Here is a 17,241-nt window from a genome sequence, read left to right on the forward strand (position 1 = left end):
GCATTAGCTTTTTTTTTTTTTGCTGCTGCTGCTGCTGCTGCTGCTGCAACACACTGTTGACTCATGTTAAGCTTGTGGTCCACCAAGACCCCTAGATCCTTTTCATATGTACTGCTAGTAAGCCAGATGCGCCCCATGCCAAGTCATTTAGAAAGACATTGAACAACAATGAGCCTAGGACAGAACTCTCAAAGAACCCAAATGGTTCATGAAAAGGGACTTATCTTTGCAGAGGTCATCTTGACTTTTTTCAGAAAGACATGTACTTCTGTAGGTTGGATGATTTTACTGATGTGTTTCTGGTAGGTATGCTTGGCAATTCTGGCAATGCTTTGGTCACTTTGTAAAATGAAAAGATGGCCAAAGCAATAAACTTAGTAGCTCCTAAGTGCCATCTCCCACACTGTAAAGCTTGCTTGGCTCTTTGGTTTAGAGATCTCAAACCAATAAAACAGGTTAGGAGGAGATAGAGTGGCTCAGAACCTAGACAGTTGGCTCAGAACCTACTTCAGCTCGAGCCATGTGAAGTTGAGGGAACCATTGGAGGCCAGATATTTAATAATCACCTTAAAGACAAAATCACTCACATTGGACTAGATGCCACATTTTTAAATAGGTACATCCAGAAAATGGCCAGTGTTTCATTTAAGCTAGTATTGCATGATTAGCCTCTATTGTAGGCACAACAGGAGGTGAACAAGGAACTTGGGGGGGGGGTCTGACCTATCTGTTGTAAGCACCTTTGCTTTCCACAACTTATAATTTCTAGTAATGAGGGACTGTCTGCCTGGGTTCAGGATATTATAAATGGCTCTTTGGCAGAAGAGATGGCCCTGACTACTTCAAGAACGTGGATGCAAAGGCCACATCTGAATATAACTTCATTGGGCATTCTTTGGATTATAGTAACTACTGCCTAGTTACAAATGTCTCTTTCTTAGGCAAGGTTTTGGAGTGAGAGTTTGCCAGTCAATTAGGTAGTGAACATATAATAGGACATGATATCCAGACAATGAGCCTTTTTCAGGGGGGGGGGGGAACACATGCACTAGAGACATATGGAGAAGGGTAATATGTACTGTATATATGTTTATCTGCTAATTCTAGAAGCCTCGGGGCCCAGCTGAGATAACTTGAGCACTTAGTTTTACTAAAGGCAACTATGACTAGTCAATATACTAAGCTTTTGTTATGAGCTGAATGGAATGGAGCTGGCATGTAAAATAGGCATGCCTTCAATCACCTAATGACTTGGCGTAGAATTCAAGCAATTAAATCCACAATACTGTTTATGATGAGTTGTCTATACACATACTTTCACATATCTTAACTGGAAACCAACATTGGTGCCTCTTTAAGCATTGGCTCAAAGCTGAAGGAATTCCTGGCTAGTTTTCTAGAGGCAGGAAGAAATGTCTTAGAAAACAGTACTGGCAATACCGTAATGCTGTGTCTGGTCAAGCTGTAACAGAAGCCCAAGCATGTTCAGTAAGATTAAAAGGACAACTCGGGGGGGGGGCATATTTTGCAAAACGAGTTAGAAGAGCACACCATATACCAAGTTTCTGGTTCTAATAAGATCATGGTCATGCCAAAGAACTCAGATAATGTTGGTGACTTGTCAGACCCTCACACAGTTAGTGTTATTGAACAAGTAGTTCATTATTTAAATATGCCATATATAGCAGACGGTCAGGGAAAATAAGAAAAAAGCTGCCTCTTTTTTAATCAGTATCAATGTAGCTGATGTAGTATCAATCGGTGGATAGTTGCAAAGAATGTGAAGCCTGGTAAGAAATTATCCTCATCTCTCTCCCCACACTCCCATGGGAAAGAGACGTTATCTTAATAATTAAACCTGCCTCCCATCATCTCCTAAGTGATCTTTTTTTTATTTGGGGTCTCAGTCATAATTAGTTGATAGCAGTTAACTGTTTGGCAGACCCTGATAGCTAATCAATTAGCATGGTATAAGCCTTCAGACTGGAATCCGCATGAGGAAGAGCACATTTCCACAATCAACAGTGTACAAGACAGGGGGCACACTAGCTGCACTGGAAACAAGACAGGGGTCATACTAGCTGCACTGGAAACATATTCTGCTTCTGACAGAACACCAACATTAGCACTTCAGAACAATACCAGTAAGAGGCTTGTTGGCACACGATTGTGCAAAGTTATTCACCAGCATCTGGTTATTATTAACACTCTGGTTCTGATCTATCCTCCTGGGCAGAACCAGGAACTGTTGAATCTGTCTTTGTCTTTAGCTCTACTTTAAATATCTACAGATAAGTTCTATGTCCCCCCCCCCCAGACAAAACTTGTTTCAGGGTTTACATTCTAAATTTTAAAATACTCTTAAACCTAGCACCTAACTGAGCCTGTAATACAGCTAGAAAAGTACAAAAAATACTAACCATACTAACAGAACATACTACGTTCTGTTGCATACTAACCTATGCAACAGAACACTACAGCAAATCAGTGCAGCTGGACTAGATTATGTACTCCACTTCCTCATGCCAGGAGGAAAGGGAACTTGGTTGCTTTCCGTCTCTGGCGGCTTTGGGTAAAGTACTCAAAATATATGATATCCCCATTTATCTGGCATTTTCTTCCTTTTTTTACACAGCTGCAAGAATTTCAGCTATTTCGATGTAATAAACTCCAGACTAAGGTACCGTAAATATCTTGGCTAGTGTCTCATCTCCTAAGTGTTAGTAGCAATATGAACCCTTTTGCATTCTGGACCAAACAACCAAAAAGAAAGAAAGAAGGATTATGCTGTTTCACATACTGCCCCAAATTTCTGCTCAAACATTTCTGAGTGACTCAGAGCCTTACTACACTTCAATCTTCCTACATGAATCATTCCTAAAATAAAACACAACAATATATGACAAATACTGAATAAGGTTTAAAATTTCTATTTTGGTTGTAGTGTGTTCATGTACACATGGCAGAGTTAATGGTTTTTTATACTTTGGGAAAGAGGTATCTATGAAAGGCAGTAGTGTCTATGAAAGGCTGGAACGTAAGAATCGTCACTGCAGAATTATAGGTCCTTCCTAGCTGTGGTTTTATTTTTGTGTTCCTTTTGACTCTATCCAGGCCAATGCCAGCCTTGTTCCTTTCCAAGGGCCCAGTGAGAAGATGAACAACATTACACCCTCCATGAAAAATGATACCTGGGAATGGGAAAGAAAATTAGGAGGATTTTCTCTAGGTCCAAGGTATTTGTAACAAGTGTTCCAGTAAGCTAGATTTACAGTATCCTCTTCCAGGGTAGTCAATTTAATTCCTCCTGTTTTCACACACATCCTCAGTATGTTCAATCTTCATTGACTTGCTTCTGGGGGGGGGGGCCTAAGGATTTGTTATACTTCTGCAAACATTGGAGTTCACTCACACCTGTGGATACGTCCGTTTTGTGTGTATGAATAGTGTGGGTCTGGCTACATAAAGGCACACACAGACAGAAGGTGTTTGCTACTAGTTTACAGGATTTCTTTTTGCCCTGTTTTCTGCTCATCCCAGAAAATCATCCCAGAATTAATCAGAAAACCCGAAAGCCTAGACCAAATCTTCTGCTAAATGACACTCAGTGATAATCTGTTGTGCTGCTGGCTAAAGTAGCAAATGACATTACTTGAAATCTCCAACATTTCTAGGAATATAAAATGCTAATATAACCATATGCTTTTTTGAAATACTGTATATACTGCCTTGCAAAACAGCAAGCTCATACAAAAAATGTTATCTTATTGCACAGGAAGTAAGATTTTAAATGTCATCTCATTTTTAAAAGCCTAAAACAGGCATCTAGTAACTCAAGATACCAACTGCTCTTATAGCTGTGATACAGTAATACTCAGTTTACAGCAAACAGAAAATAGGAAAGTTTTTTTTAAGTGCTTATGAACAGCTGTTCAGTTAAACCTTTAAATGCCTCAACCACCTTTTAATGCTACTGCTTCTAGGTACAGCTTCAGAAAACATATTTTCCCCATGCCTGAAGTTTGCTCCGAAAAGAAAAGTAAAAAAACCTGCTTTGAAATCTACTCTAACAGATTACAGTAGTGTTGTAATAAAAATTACCTTCACCTGTGTTGTCCCCATCTGTTGAAAAAGTGCTGCATGCATTCTCAAAACAAAGTACTGCCAGATATGATCACCAATTCGAGAAAGAAAGGCTTGCTACAGAAGCCACTTTTTCTCTATCCTGGGAAGAGATGAGCTAGTGCTGAATTTATTTCATACAATTTATAATCTGGTTGACAGTAAACAAACAAACAAAAAACCTCAAAGTGCTTTACAAAATGAATGAAACAGTAAAATTATCCGTAAAAAGGGTTAAAAACTATTTAAAACATTCAAAAATAAGAACAATAAAAACAGATTAAAACACATGTCACCATTCTACATATCTGAATGCCAAGCTAACAGCAGCTACCATTTGAGTAGAATGGAGATCTTTGTGCACAGTACCAAATATGCATCCTGAAGCCAGTTTTGAAGGTCATGGCCAGAGGATGCAAGTCACACTCAACTATAGTGAATGAATGATCATCTGCTGCTTTTATGGACCAGAGTGGCACCATACAGTCCTTTTAATCTTGGCACTTTCTGAGCAAAGAGCTTTTAAAACACAGCTCTCCTCAAGACAGTATGTTAAGGGTAGCGATTCCATTTCAAAATATGAAGATTATGTGATTGGGTAAGAAGTTACACAACAACAATAACTTTTACTAAGAAAACATACTAAACATGATTGATGGGGGGGGAATCTTTAGGAGATAATCATAAATCTCAACACCAAAATAATATTTATTTGAACTGTTTATTTCAAGGGTGACTAATCTGTGATCCTTCCATCAGACTCAGTCATCTTGGCCAAGTGTCAAAAATGACAGGAAGTGCAGACCAGCAACATCTAGAGGCCTCTACTGTCCTATATCCTTCCGGTATACCTTATATGCCCCTTCATGGATCAATGCCTTGTCGTGGCGAAGGGGCTTGAATAACTCAGAGAAGCTATGAGCTATGCCATGCAGGGCCACCCAAGATGGACAGGTCATAGTGGAGAGTTTTGACTAAACGTGATCCACCTGGAGAAGGAACTGGCAAGCCACTCCAGTATCCCTGCCAAGAAAACTCCATGGACAAAGACAACAGGCATATAAAAGTTATGACGCTGGAAGATGAGCCCCTCAGGTCGGAAGGCGTCCAACATGCTACTGAGGAAGAGCGGAGGACAAGTACAAGTAGATTCAGAGCTGATGAAGCGGCTGGGCCAAAGCCGAAAGGACGCTCAGTTGCGGATATGTCTGGAAGCGAAAGGAAAGTCCGATGCTGTAAAGAAAAATATTGCATAGGAACCTGGAATGTAAGAACCATGAGTGGAGGTAAGCTGGATGTGGTCAAAAATGAGATGACAAGAATAAATATCGACATCCTGGGCATCAGTGAACTAAAATGGAAGGGAATGGGCGAATTCAGTTCGGATGACTATCATATCTACTACTGTGGGCAAGAATCCTGTAGCAGAAATGGAGTGGCCCTCATAGTCAACAAAAGAGTGGCAAAAGCTGTAATGGGATGCAATCTCAAAAATGACAGAATGATCTCAATACGAATCCAAGGCAGACCTTTTAACATCACAGTAATCCAAGTTTATGCACCAACTACCGGTGCTGAAGAAAATGAAATTGACCAATTCTATGAAGACCTACAACACCTTCTAGAAATGACACCAAAGAAGGATGTTCTTCTCATTACAGGGGACTGGAATGCTAAAGTAGGGAATCAAGAGATAAAAGGAACAACTGGCAAGTTTGGCCTTGGAGTTCAAAATGAAGCAGGGCAAAGGCTAATAGAGTTCTGTCAAGAGAACAAGCTGGTCATCACAAACACTCTCTTCCAACAACACAAGAGACGACTCTACACATGGATATCACCAAATGGACAGCATCGAAATTAGATTGATTATATTCTCTGCAGCCAAAGATGGAGAAGCTCTATACAGTCAGCAAAAACAAGACCTGGAGCTGACTGTAACTCAGATCATCAGCTTCTTATAGCAAAATTCCAGCTTAAACTGAAGAAAGTAGGAAAAACCACTGGGCCAGTAAGATACAATCTGAATCAAATCCCTTATGAATACACAGTGGAAGTGAGGAACAGGTTTAAGGATTTAGATTTGGTGGACAGAGTGCCTGAAGAACTATGGATGGAGGCTCGTAACATTATACAGGAGGCAGCAATGAAAACCATCCCAAGGAAAAGGAAATGCAAGAAAGCAAAATGGCTGTCCAACGAGGCCTTACAAATAGCGGAGGAGAGGAGGCAAGCAAAATGCAAGGGAGACAGGGAAAGATACAGGAAACTGAATGCAGATTTCCAAAAAACAGCAAGGAGAGACAAGAGGGTCTTCTTAAATGAGCAATGCAAAGAAATAGAGGAAAACAATAGAATGGGGAAAACCAGAGATCTGTTCAAGAAAATTGGAGATATGAAAGGAACATTTCGTACAAAGATTACCATAATCAAGGACAAAAGTGGTAAGGACCTAACAGAAGCAGAAGACATCAAGAAGAGGTGGCAAGAATACACAGAGGAATTATACCAGAAAGATATGGAGGTCTCGTACACCTCAGGTAGTGTGGTTGCTGGCCTTGAGCCAGACATCTTGGAGAGTGAAGTCAAATGGGCCTTAGAAAGCATTGCTAATAACAAGGCCAGTGGAAGTGATGATATTCCAGCTGAACTGTTTAAAATTTTAAAAGATGATGCTGTTAAGGTGCTACACCCAATATGCCAGCAAGTTTGGAAAACTCAGCAATGGCCAGAGGATTGGAGAAGATTAGTCTACATCCCGATTCCAAAGAAGGGCAGTGCCAAAGAATGCTCCAACTACCGCACAATTGCGCTCATTTCACACGCTAGCAAGGTTATGCTTAAAATTCTACAAGGCAGGCTTAGGCAGTATGTGGACCGAGAACTCCCAGAAGTGCAAGCTGGATTTCGAAGGGGCAGAGGAACCAGAGACCAAATAGCAAACATGTGCTGGATTATGGAGAAAGCTAGAGAGTTCCAGAAAAACGTCTACTTCTGCTTCATTGACTATGCAAAAGCCTTTGACTGTGTCGACCACAGCAAACTATGGCAAGTTCTTAAAGAAATGGGAGTGCCTGATCACCTCATCTGTCTCCTGAGAAATCTCTATGTGGGACAAGAAGCTACAGTTAGAACTGGATATGGAACAACTGATTGGTTCAAAATTGGGAAAGGAGTACGACAAGGTTGTATATTGTCTCCCTGCTTATTTAACTTATATGCAGAATTCATCATGCGAAAGGCTGGACTAGATGAATCCCAAGCCGGAATTAAGATTGCTGGAAGAAATATCAACAACCTCAGATATGCAGATGACACAACCTTGATGGCAGAAAGCGAGGAGGAATTAAAGAACCTTTTAATGAGGGTGAAAGAGGAGAGCACAAAATATGGTCTGAAGCTCAACATCAAAAAAACCAAGATCATGGCCACTGGTCCCATCACCTCCTGGCAAATAGAAGGGGAAGAAATGGAGGCAGTGAGAGATTTTACTTTCTTGGGCTCCTTGATCACTGCAGATGGTGACAGCAGTTACGAAATTAAAAGACGCCTGCTTCTTGGGAGAAAAGCAATGACAAACCTAGACAGCATCTTAAAAAGCAGAGACATCACCTTGCCGACAAAGGTCCGTATAGTTAAAGCTATGGTTTTCCCAGTAGTGATGTATGGAAGTGAGAGTTGGACCATAAAGAAGGCTGATCGCCGAAGAATTGATGCTTTTGAATTATGGTGCTGGAGGAGACTCTTGAGAGTCCCATGGACTGCAAGAAGATCAAACCTATCCATTCTTAAGGAAATCAGCCCTGAGTGCTCCCTGGAAGGACAGATCGTGAAGCTGAGGCTCCAATACTTTGGCCACCTCATGAGAAGAGAAGAATCCTTGGAAAAGACCCTGATGTTGGGAAAGATTGAGGGCACTAGGAGAAGGGGACGACAGAGGACAAGATGGTTGGACAGTGTTCTCGAAGCTACGAACATGAGTTTGACCAAACTGCGGGAGGCAGTGCGAGACAGGAGTGCCTGGCGTGCTATGGTCCATGGGGTCACGAAGAGTCGGACACGACTAAACGACTAAACAACAACAACAACAAATACCTTATATGAATCATACTTTTCTTGGAAAGCCTGGAACAAATGTACATTCTGTTTAACCAAATTTATTAAAAACAGTTGTCTGCTATGAACCAATCCATACCGTTCTAAGCTAGGCTTCCTAAGGTTATATATTTAAAGCTTACTAATTTAACTTTCCCAACAAGCATCTCTAGCAAATGTTAGTCACAATACATCACTCTTCTAATACTAACAGTTTGAGGTGTATATGGAAAGAGAAGCTTTTAAGAAATCTCAAAAGGCTGGTGTGTTTGCACCCAAACAGCATTTGCTTTTCCTTATTTCAAATACAAAAAATGCAGTATGCTTAAAGTGTTTATGTCACTGCTAGATTCTTGTCTGGACTTCGAGAAGTAAGCAATGCTTCACCCCCCTGTGAAAACTGATCTCTATAGAGGGGAAAATGCCCTGCATAGTTTTGACAAGAACATGCCCTTTACCACATTACATAGGACCTTTAACTACCAGAGAACATGTCCCTGTAGATGGTAATCTGAACCTGGTTATATTCCACAAAAACAAATAACACTGAATTAATTTAAGTGCATTTCAAGTAATCAAAAGGCTGGGTTCAGAAACTCAAGAAAAGAGCTGAGCAGATTTCGGTAGTCATATGGCAGCTCTTAAGGGTGGGTTCTCCTTCCATACTATCATTGTCTTTGCCAGCAGAAAATGTTTTAGGAGTTGGCTGCATGCCCCATCAACTTAAAGCCACATCTGGCTGTGAGTCTGACAGGTAACCTAAGAAAAGTTTACTAAAAACAAATGTGTACAACAAAATAGAAGGAACAGCAGCTAAAATTCCTTGCAGGAATACAGAACAGTGTTTATTGAGCCTCAAAGAATTACAGCTTCTATGTTCTGTTTATGATTTTGGAAAATATGGATTTTCCAAAACCATATATTACATATAATGTTAGAGGTCACATTTTATTTTCATTACTCTCCTTCAGTATAGTCAATGTATTTAGCTGCTTTCAGTTTCCATAATTTTCTAACCACTGTATCAGACACCAACAATACTTCTATTTTTCTACCATTTCAATATTTATTTTTCTATATAGCTTTCCACAATATGATTTATGATCAGTAAAATACATAAAAGATGCAACAATAAAATCCCATTTCATTCAACAATTAAAGTAAATTGTATACATATGGCCCAATTATTCTAACCCAATATCAAGCGTCATATTTCAATCTCCAAAGGCCATTCTACAAAAGGTGTATCTTTAAATCTAGTTTTTAAAAGGTTATGATCTTTTCTTAACCAGGATTTCACTGAAACTATTTAGTCAGGTGGAAAATAAGCCTGACAATACTGTAAACAAACAAACAAACAGCAATATATAACTAATGAACAGTTCACTCAATACTCACTCAATACTCACTCATATAGTTCAGAATATGTAGCTGCAAATAAAAATACTGTCATAGAAATACATACAGTATAGGAAATAATTTCAGGGAAAGGGAATTGGGAAAAGACAGAAGCAAAAGGAAAGCAGGCATCACCAACTCTACTTGCCAATACAACAGGTCTCAGTAAAGGTAGAAGTACTCTTAAAGGTAAAGGTAAAGGGACCCCTGACCGTTAGGTCCAGTCATGGATGACTCTGGGGTTGCAGCGCTCATCTCACTGGCCGAGGGAGCCGACGTACAGCTTCTGGGTCATGCAGCCAGCATGACTAACCCACTTCTGGCAAAACCAGAGCAGCGCACGGAAACACCGTTTCCCTTTCCGCAGGAGTGGTACCTCTTTATCTACTTGCACTTTGACTTGCTTTCGAACTGCTAGTTGGTCAGGAGCTGGGACCAAACAACGGGAGCTCACCCCGTCGCGGGTGTTTGAACCGCCGACCTTCTGATTCTCAAGCCCTAGGCTCAGTGGTTTAGGCCCCAGCGCTACCCACGTCCTCACAGTACTCTTAATAACCTCCAAATAACTCAGTTTACAGTGAGGAAGACAAACGAGAGCTTTGCTCTCTTCTCCTAACTGCATTATAACAAGAAACTCTTTTCAGCCTTCTGTCCTTGGTTTGGAGAAGATAAGAAACATTGGGGAGGGGGGTGAATTCCTGCATTTCTCACAATTTCCAAATGATTGGTTAATGACACAGTCAACCCTGCCCATCATGTTTTCTGACAAGCACACAGAACTTTGGGAACGCAGTATTGTGAGCAGGTTTCAATAGGATTAAAAGACAGTGGTTGAGATTTATGCTGTTTGATATCTAAATCTCTCTGGGTTGTCTTCCAAGAACTGTCTGCATTCTGGAAAGGAGGCAAACATTTCATTTCACTTATGCAGCAGTTTAAGCTTAGAAACAGCAATTGAGGAAAACCCTTTACGAACACTGTAGGCTATTCCTGTAACATACCGAAGTCCCTCCCTGTCTTCCATCCTTCCTTCTGTGCATGCCAGGAGACTTGGGGTTGTGGGGATAAACAAGGTGACCCATGGCAAGTAAACATCACATATTTGAGCAGGAGAGCCTTGTGGCTGGAAGCACTTGTATGTAGGTGGGGAGAGAGACATTGCAAAGGCAAGAAGAGGGAACTCCAATACAACTGTAGGATCAAGGCTATAGTTTGGCAGACCAGAAAACAGGCACTGATACAGAGACTTAAAGATGAGAAAGAGGAGCAAACAGGGGTATAAACAGACAAATGACAAGGAGCCTAAATAACTGCAGCGGAGTGCCTTTCTTTCACCATAACTGGAAAAGTGCAACTTGTTCCTGTCAAAGCTCCTAAAAACTACAGCTTACAAGGCAATTGAATATCTCCTATGCCAATAAACCACAACACTTCTTGCTTGAAAAACTGATTAATGTCCCCTTCTCTCTTGCAGATATCCACTTCTCTTTCATGCTAAGTTCCATTCCTTCTTTTCCCTTTACTTAGTGTGTGTGTGTGTGTTTGAGAAAGAAGGGGGGATTTCTCTGATTGCATCATCACTATTCTTCCACTGGAATGACATTGTGCTAATGTTTTTAATAAATATGTAGTTCTTACCATTAAGCCTCTTATTGTATTTCTAATCAAGAAGGCTCATTTTGAGTGTAATAAGTACACTTAAAAACTGAGAAGTAGAATGGCAGTAATAATACTTTAGCACTGATTTAGTCCTTAATCAAATTTGATGCCATTTAATAGAGAATAAGTATATTCACATATTAGACATTTCAGATACTGAACTAAACAAACAAAACTAAACTAACAACAAAATTCCCAGGGTATAAAGAAACCAACATACAACTACATCTACCATGTACCAAAACTGATAATTTTACAATATGACCCTAAAATCTACACAAAATACACAATCAGTACTGCACATGCATTTAAAAAAAACACGTTTTGTACCAATTCATATAGCTTTGCAGACAAGGTGGGGAAATCAAACATTTTCTTAGGCACTTCCTGTACAAGGTATGAAGTACATGTAAACAGAATCATTATAACCAACTGGCACTGAAAAGATGAGGACATGCCCAATTTTAGCATTGTTTATCCTGCATGAAGGCCACGGGGAAGTTTTTATTTCTGCTAATGTTTCAGGAAGACATTTCTGCTTAGTATTCTTTATCAATTGCACAACTCCCAGCATATTTCATGCCTGCTGATCAATAGTGCATACCTGTGTGGAGAACATGCCAGAATGTAAGTAAACTGTAGGCCTGTCTAGTACACTTACAGTAGCTAGTTCTGTAACTAGTAACTGTAACAGTGTGTCAATGTGAGCACACTAAAATGAATGACAAGACATGTGGCTGCAACACCCCTCAGTAGATGCAAGAGTGCAAGGATAACCTCATAGCATTTTGTAACTACAGTAATTGAAACCATTTTTTACTCATTAAAACACTTAAGAAATTTGTCATTACTGTACATTTTTTCTCCCCTTTGCTTAGCTCAGAATTGCTCAGTGCCATATGTACTGCTGAATACAATTAGCTTATTGACCAAGATATTGAACAAGATATTCTAATTTACTTAGTCATATTCATAATCTGCTTGTGTGAATATAAACATTAGCAGACTGCTAATTTTCTGAACTCAAACCTAACTAAATATCTTATTTGTACACATTGAGCTCAGACATTAAAAGCTAATGAACTCTCTTAGTTTAAACTTCCACTCAAGCAGCTGCTTCTAAGGTGGCTACCAGTGATGGATAAAGAGGAGAAATACTTACTTGCTACTTCCAGCGATGCATTGTGGCTCACAGCTTCACCAAGGTAATTCCTTGCTACACAGACATAGACTCCTTCATCAGGCCTGCTTTTGCGGCCATGAACTATTCGTAAGAAAAATAAAGATCCACTTGGCAGCAACATCCGATGAGAACGAGGATCATCTTTGTCTGTTTCAACCCTTTCTCCTCCTTTGTACCATTCAATAGTTGGTGTTGGCCTGCCTTCAGCCTTACAGTTCAAAGTTGCTGGTTCTCCTTTAGAAACAATTAGATCTGAAGGATGTTCAACAATGCGAGGTGGGGAATCCTCTTGGCGAAGACGGGAACCTAAAGAGGATAAATGTGAATAAAAATTTAAATTCTACTTCTTGTCAAGATGTAATGGAAATGCGGTGGCTTGGATTTAAAATGGTGCACTTGAAAATCAACAAGTACTTCCTGGTTATTTGTATAGTTAAGCTTGATGTCATCTAGTTGGTAAGATTTTATTACGTTTATGGGCAATTATATTTTCTTCCAAATTAGCATTTACAATATATTTATTGCTATTTAACATGCTTGCCAGAGTTTTGAAGCAGTTCACAGTAAATATTTAAAGGCAGTACAATACTTTAAGAATTAATTGGTTGCTTGTAGTATTGCTGTACTGTTAACATAAGATCAATACATTCATGAAATCAATGAAGTCAGTGAAAATGAGGAAGCAATATATAAATTGTTGTCGTTTAGTCGTGTCTGACTCTTCATGACCCATGGACCAGAGCATGCCAGGCACTCCTGTCTTGAATATATAAATACACATCTCCAAAAATTCAGCACATTTTGATCAAAGTATCTTTTAAAGAGTACTATTTTCAGCTGCCTCCTAAAGGAAAGACAATCATGGATGATTTTAACTTCCAGAACAAAACCGGGGCATTAACACAAACTGGCTTCTAATTTTGTGACCCCACTGTTCCATACTCAGTCAGGCAGTCGTTTGAAACCTTCCAGAAAGATGGATTGCATGAGGAGACTGCAAAAATGCAGATTTTCTTCATGCATAAAGTGGGGTGGCGTTAAGGGGAGAGAGAGACAAAACACAAGGAACTGCCTGTGAATATATTTCCACCTAAGTGCTGTAATAAAGTCACTCTTATCTGAAACATTCCATAAAATTCCTTAAATTGTAGTGTGCTGTATTTTTCATGAAGAGAAGAGTGGCACATAGAACGCATTAACCACAAATTTGATGACAGCCGCCAGAGGGGATGTAACAGCTTTGACATCTGAGTAATCTTTTTCCACAGCTATACTTTTAATTTCTATCCTTATAGTCAAGTTATTTAAGTTCCAATTTGTGTTTTATTTAGTAGAAGCAACTTTATGTATCAACATAAATCTTGCAAAGGGCACAAATCCTGTAATTTTCTTGTCAGAGATCTGTCCCAGAAGGGTTAGTTGGTGAACACAGAAACACAATACTTATTAGTTACATACTTTATCTACAAAGAACCCACATTTCTCCTTCTAAAAGCTGATAATCACTGCAATAGAGGAAACTAACAAACTTGCACAACCTGCTTTAGTATAAATTTCACATCTCAGAATGAAAGATATAGCATGCCAAATATTCAGAGCCTTTGGTTAAAAGAGCAATTACTGTGTACATAACACTGATCGACTTCACACAATTCATTTGCAAACTAATACCAAGATTCTGACAAAATTTAATTTCCTCAGTTGGTTTTTAAATACAAAGGGGCTGTTTGAGAGCAGGTGCAACAGACTGGTTGGAAGCATGACATGCGAGCCAGAACATCTTTGGTTCACATGAGCCCAGATATGAACAGACCAGATAGTGCACTAGGTGTGAAAATATTGGAGTGCACTAGGAAGTAAGCAAATACTAGGAAGTACATCTTGTTTTTAAAAACTAACGCTATCACTTTTTAGATTCAAACGAAGACAAAAGCTGCAATTATATCATTCATGGCAATTGGTGGTATCAAAATAAATCATACCACAATTTAAATCAATGAGCTTAATTCCACGGATCCCAATGGTTCTACTCTGAGTATGACATGTATTATATATCATCTGTTATGTGCAACTCAAATTACTCATCTCCAAAAGTTGTCTCCAAATCATTTCACCTACAAGTGTTTTCTGAATGCTTCTCTTTTTTTATTAAAGGTTTTATTGGTTTACAAAGATATGTGCAATGTCTCTCATAACAGTTTTACAATTCAGTTTCATTTGTTGAGACATTGGGAAGAAAAGGGGAAGAGAGGTAGATGGGGGGAGGGTGGGTGGGGGTGGGGTGGGGTGGGGTGACCACCACAGCCAACCACAAAGGAACAACCACATCCTAGGCCAGCCCCAACATCTCTCACCACCAAAGGAACACAAGCAGAGAACCTACACAAGCAATGCTGACAATACCCCCCACAGAAACATTGTCACCATCGTGTTTTCTGACAGAAATAACCACTGTACAGTAAAAAGCATTCACATCTTCTTATATGACTGGGAAGCTGCCTAATAGATGTACAGTCATACTTCATGTTGCGTTAGGTTCATGTTGCATCTTTTCGGCTTGCGAACGTGGCAAACCCGTAAGTGTATACTTCCGGGTTTTGCCACAAGCACAGAAGCGTTCTACGTGTTTCACGCATGCGCAGAAGTGCTCTATCACGCTCCGAGCTTGCGCAGAAGTGCCGCTCTAGTTGCGGACTTTTCGGGGTGCCAACGGCACCCTGGTATGGATCGTATCTGCAACTAGAGATACCGCTGTACATATGTAAAATAAACTCCCAAGTAGTATGGGGTGCTAAAAATGATTTTTTTAATACACTTGCAAGTGACAGTTGCAACCAAAGCTCTGCCTCTTTTCAGTGTAACTGGTATACATTCACGTTCTTGATAAATTATGCAGCTTCTCCTTACATGCATACAGACATGCATTTGTTAAAGAAAGCTTTTAAAATAAATCTGTAATTGTAATCTCATTCTATTTTCCTGGAAAAGTGAAATGTCAGAACTGTCTATATGTTCTTAATGTTATTTATTAACAGGATATGAAACCCAGTTCAGGAAACACCAGGGATACAAAAGGTCAGCTGCTTCCAACGTTTACACAATGTATAATGCCCAATTGAAAGTCTTGTTAACCACTTATGGCCACATGCATCTACTGTGAATATTTAATATTTTAAGAATTGTTAATATCAGACATATGTTTAACATTCGTAATACCACCACACAGCCAGCTTTTAACGAGGAGAACGGGCTGCATAGTGTAAGATGGGCACTTACTAGTTTAACCAGATTGTTTAAATCCAAAATAATTAGGGTCCCCCAAAAAACAAATAATAAGCAATTAATATACATTATATTAAATGGAAGAATAATGGGTAGAATGGTGGTGTGAATTTTTCATGTCCATCTTAAAGTTAAAATTCAGATCTTGAACTTCTAAAACAATCTGTTCATAATTCTGTCTATATGGGAGAATAAAATCTCCAAACTAGTATCTGGAAGGGGGGAAAGTTAGTTTTATAATCTGTCAAATCTAAAAATGAAACATCTGTTGAAAGTGTAGCATAACTCTGGGTAAATTACGCAAGAAGTAATTGTGCTATTGAACCACATGCTTGCACAAACAAGATTTGTTTAGGGATGTATAATAAAGTTAAAGTATTGAACCAAAAAGAACACAACAACATGTTTTTATACCTAAAATTGTGTCAATCACCTGCTATAACCAATAAATTAAACAATAAGGATTAGCCCAGACATCCCCAAACTGCGGCGCTCTAGATGTTTTGGCCTACAACTCCCATGATCCCTAGCTAACAGGACCAGTGGTCAGGGAAGATGGGAACTGTAGTCAAAAACATCTGGAGGGCCGAAGTTTGGGGATGCCTGGATTAGCCCAATGTGAAAGGTCCATTATCTGTATAGAAATCTGACTATTAGATGTTGCTACGCATTATAGCAGTTAGCAACCATATATAATCTTAGGTAAAAAGCAAAGGTAGCATCTAGAACACATACATGCATTTTTTTTCAGGGAGTGATTGTATCATTTAGTGTTGTTGAGAGCTGTAGGGAAAGTTTTTTTTTTTAAGTATGCACATTTAATTATGCACATTTAAGTATGCACATTTAATTCCTCCTCGCGAGGAGGAATTAAAGAACCTTTTAATGAGGGTGAAAGAGGAGAGCGCAAAATATGGTCTGAAGCTCAACATCAAAAAAACCAAGATCATGGCCACTGGTCCCATCACCTCCTGGCAAATAGAAGGGGAAGAAATGGAGGCAGTGAGAGATTTTACTTTCTTGGGCTCCTTGATCACTGCAGATGGTGACAGCAGTCACGAAATTAAAAGACGCCTGCTTCTTGGGAGAAAAGCAATGACAAACCTAGACAGCATCTTAAAAAGCAGAGACATCACCTTGCCAACAAAGGTCCGTATAGTTAAAGCTATGGTTTTCCCAGTAGTGATGTATGGAAGTGAGAGCTGGACCATAAAGAAGGCTGATCGCTGAAGAATTGATGCTTTTGAATTATGGTGCTGGAGGAGACTCTTGAGAGTCCCATGGACTGCTAGAAGATCAAACCTATCCATTCTTAAGGAAATCAGCCCTGAGTGCTCCCTGGAAGGACAGATCGTGAAGCTGAGGCTCCAATACTTTGGCCACCTCATGAGAAGAGAAGAATCCTTGGAAAAGACCCTGATGTTGGGAAAGATTGAGGGCACTAGGAGAAGGGGACGACAGAGGACAAGATGGTTGGACAGTGTTCTCGAAGCTACGAACATGAG

At 39.6% G+C, this 17,241-nt stretch overlaps 1 protein-coding gene and 1 long non-coding RNA gene across 2 annotated transcripts in view; both read right to left on the reverse strand.

The window, feature by feature from the left end:
• The window catches only part of ROBO1 (roundabout guidance receptor 1), a 577,320-nt gene that overhangs the window by 214,396 nt on the left and 345,683 nt on the right, over positions 1 to 17,241 (reverse strand). Inside the window, exon 4 of the mRNA XM_035116286.2 lies at positions 12,434 to 12,760. Within this exon, the coding sequence (XP_034972177.1) occupies positions 12,434 to 12,760 (327 nt within the window). The remainder of the gene's footprint in view (positions 1 to 12,433; positions 12,761 to 17,241) is intronic.
• Positions 30 to 12,420, reverse strand: LOC132592001 (uncharacterized). Its single transcript, XR_009557486.1, has 2 exons — positions 8,215 to 12,420; positions 30 to 4,973 (listed from the first exon to the last, which is right to left on the reverse strand). It is a non-coding gene; the product is annotated as an uncharacterized LOC132592001 (long non-coding RNA).

Source organism: Zootoca vivipara, chromosome 4 (assembly GCF_963506605.1).
Source record: "Zootoca vivipara chromosome 4, rZooViv1.1, whole genome shotgun sequence".
NCBI classification, from domain to species: domain Eukaryota; kingdom Metazoa; phylum Chordata; class Lepidosauria; order Squamata; family Lacertidae; genus Zootoca; species Zootoca vivipara.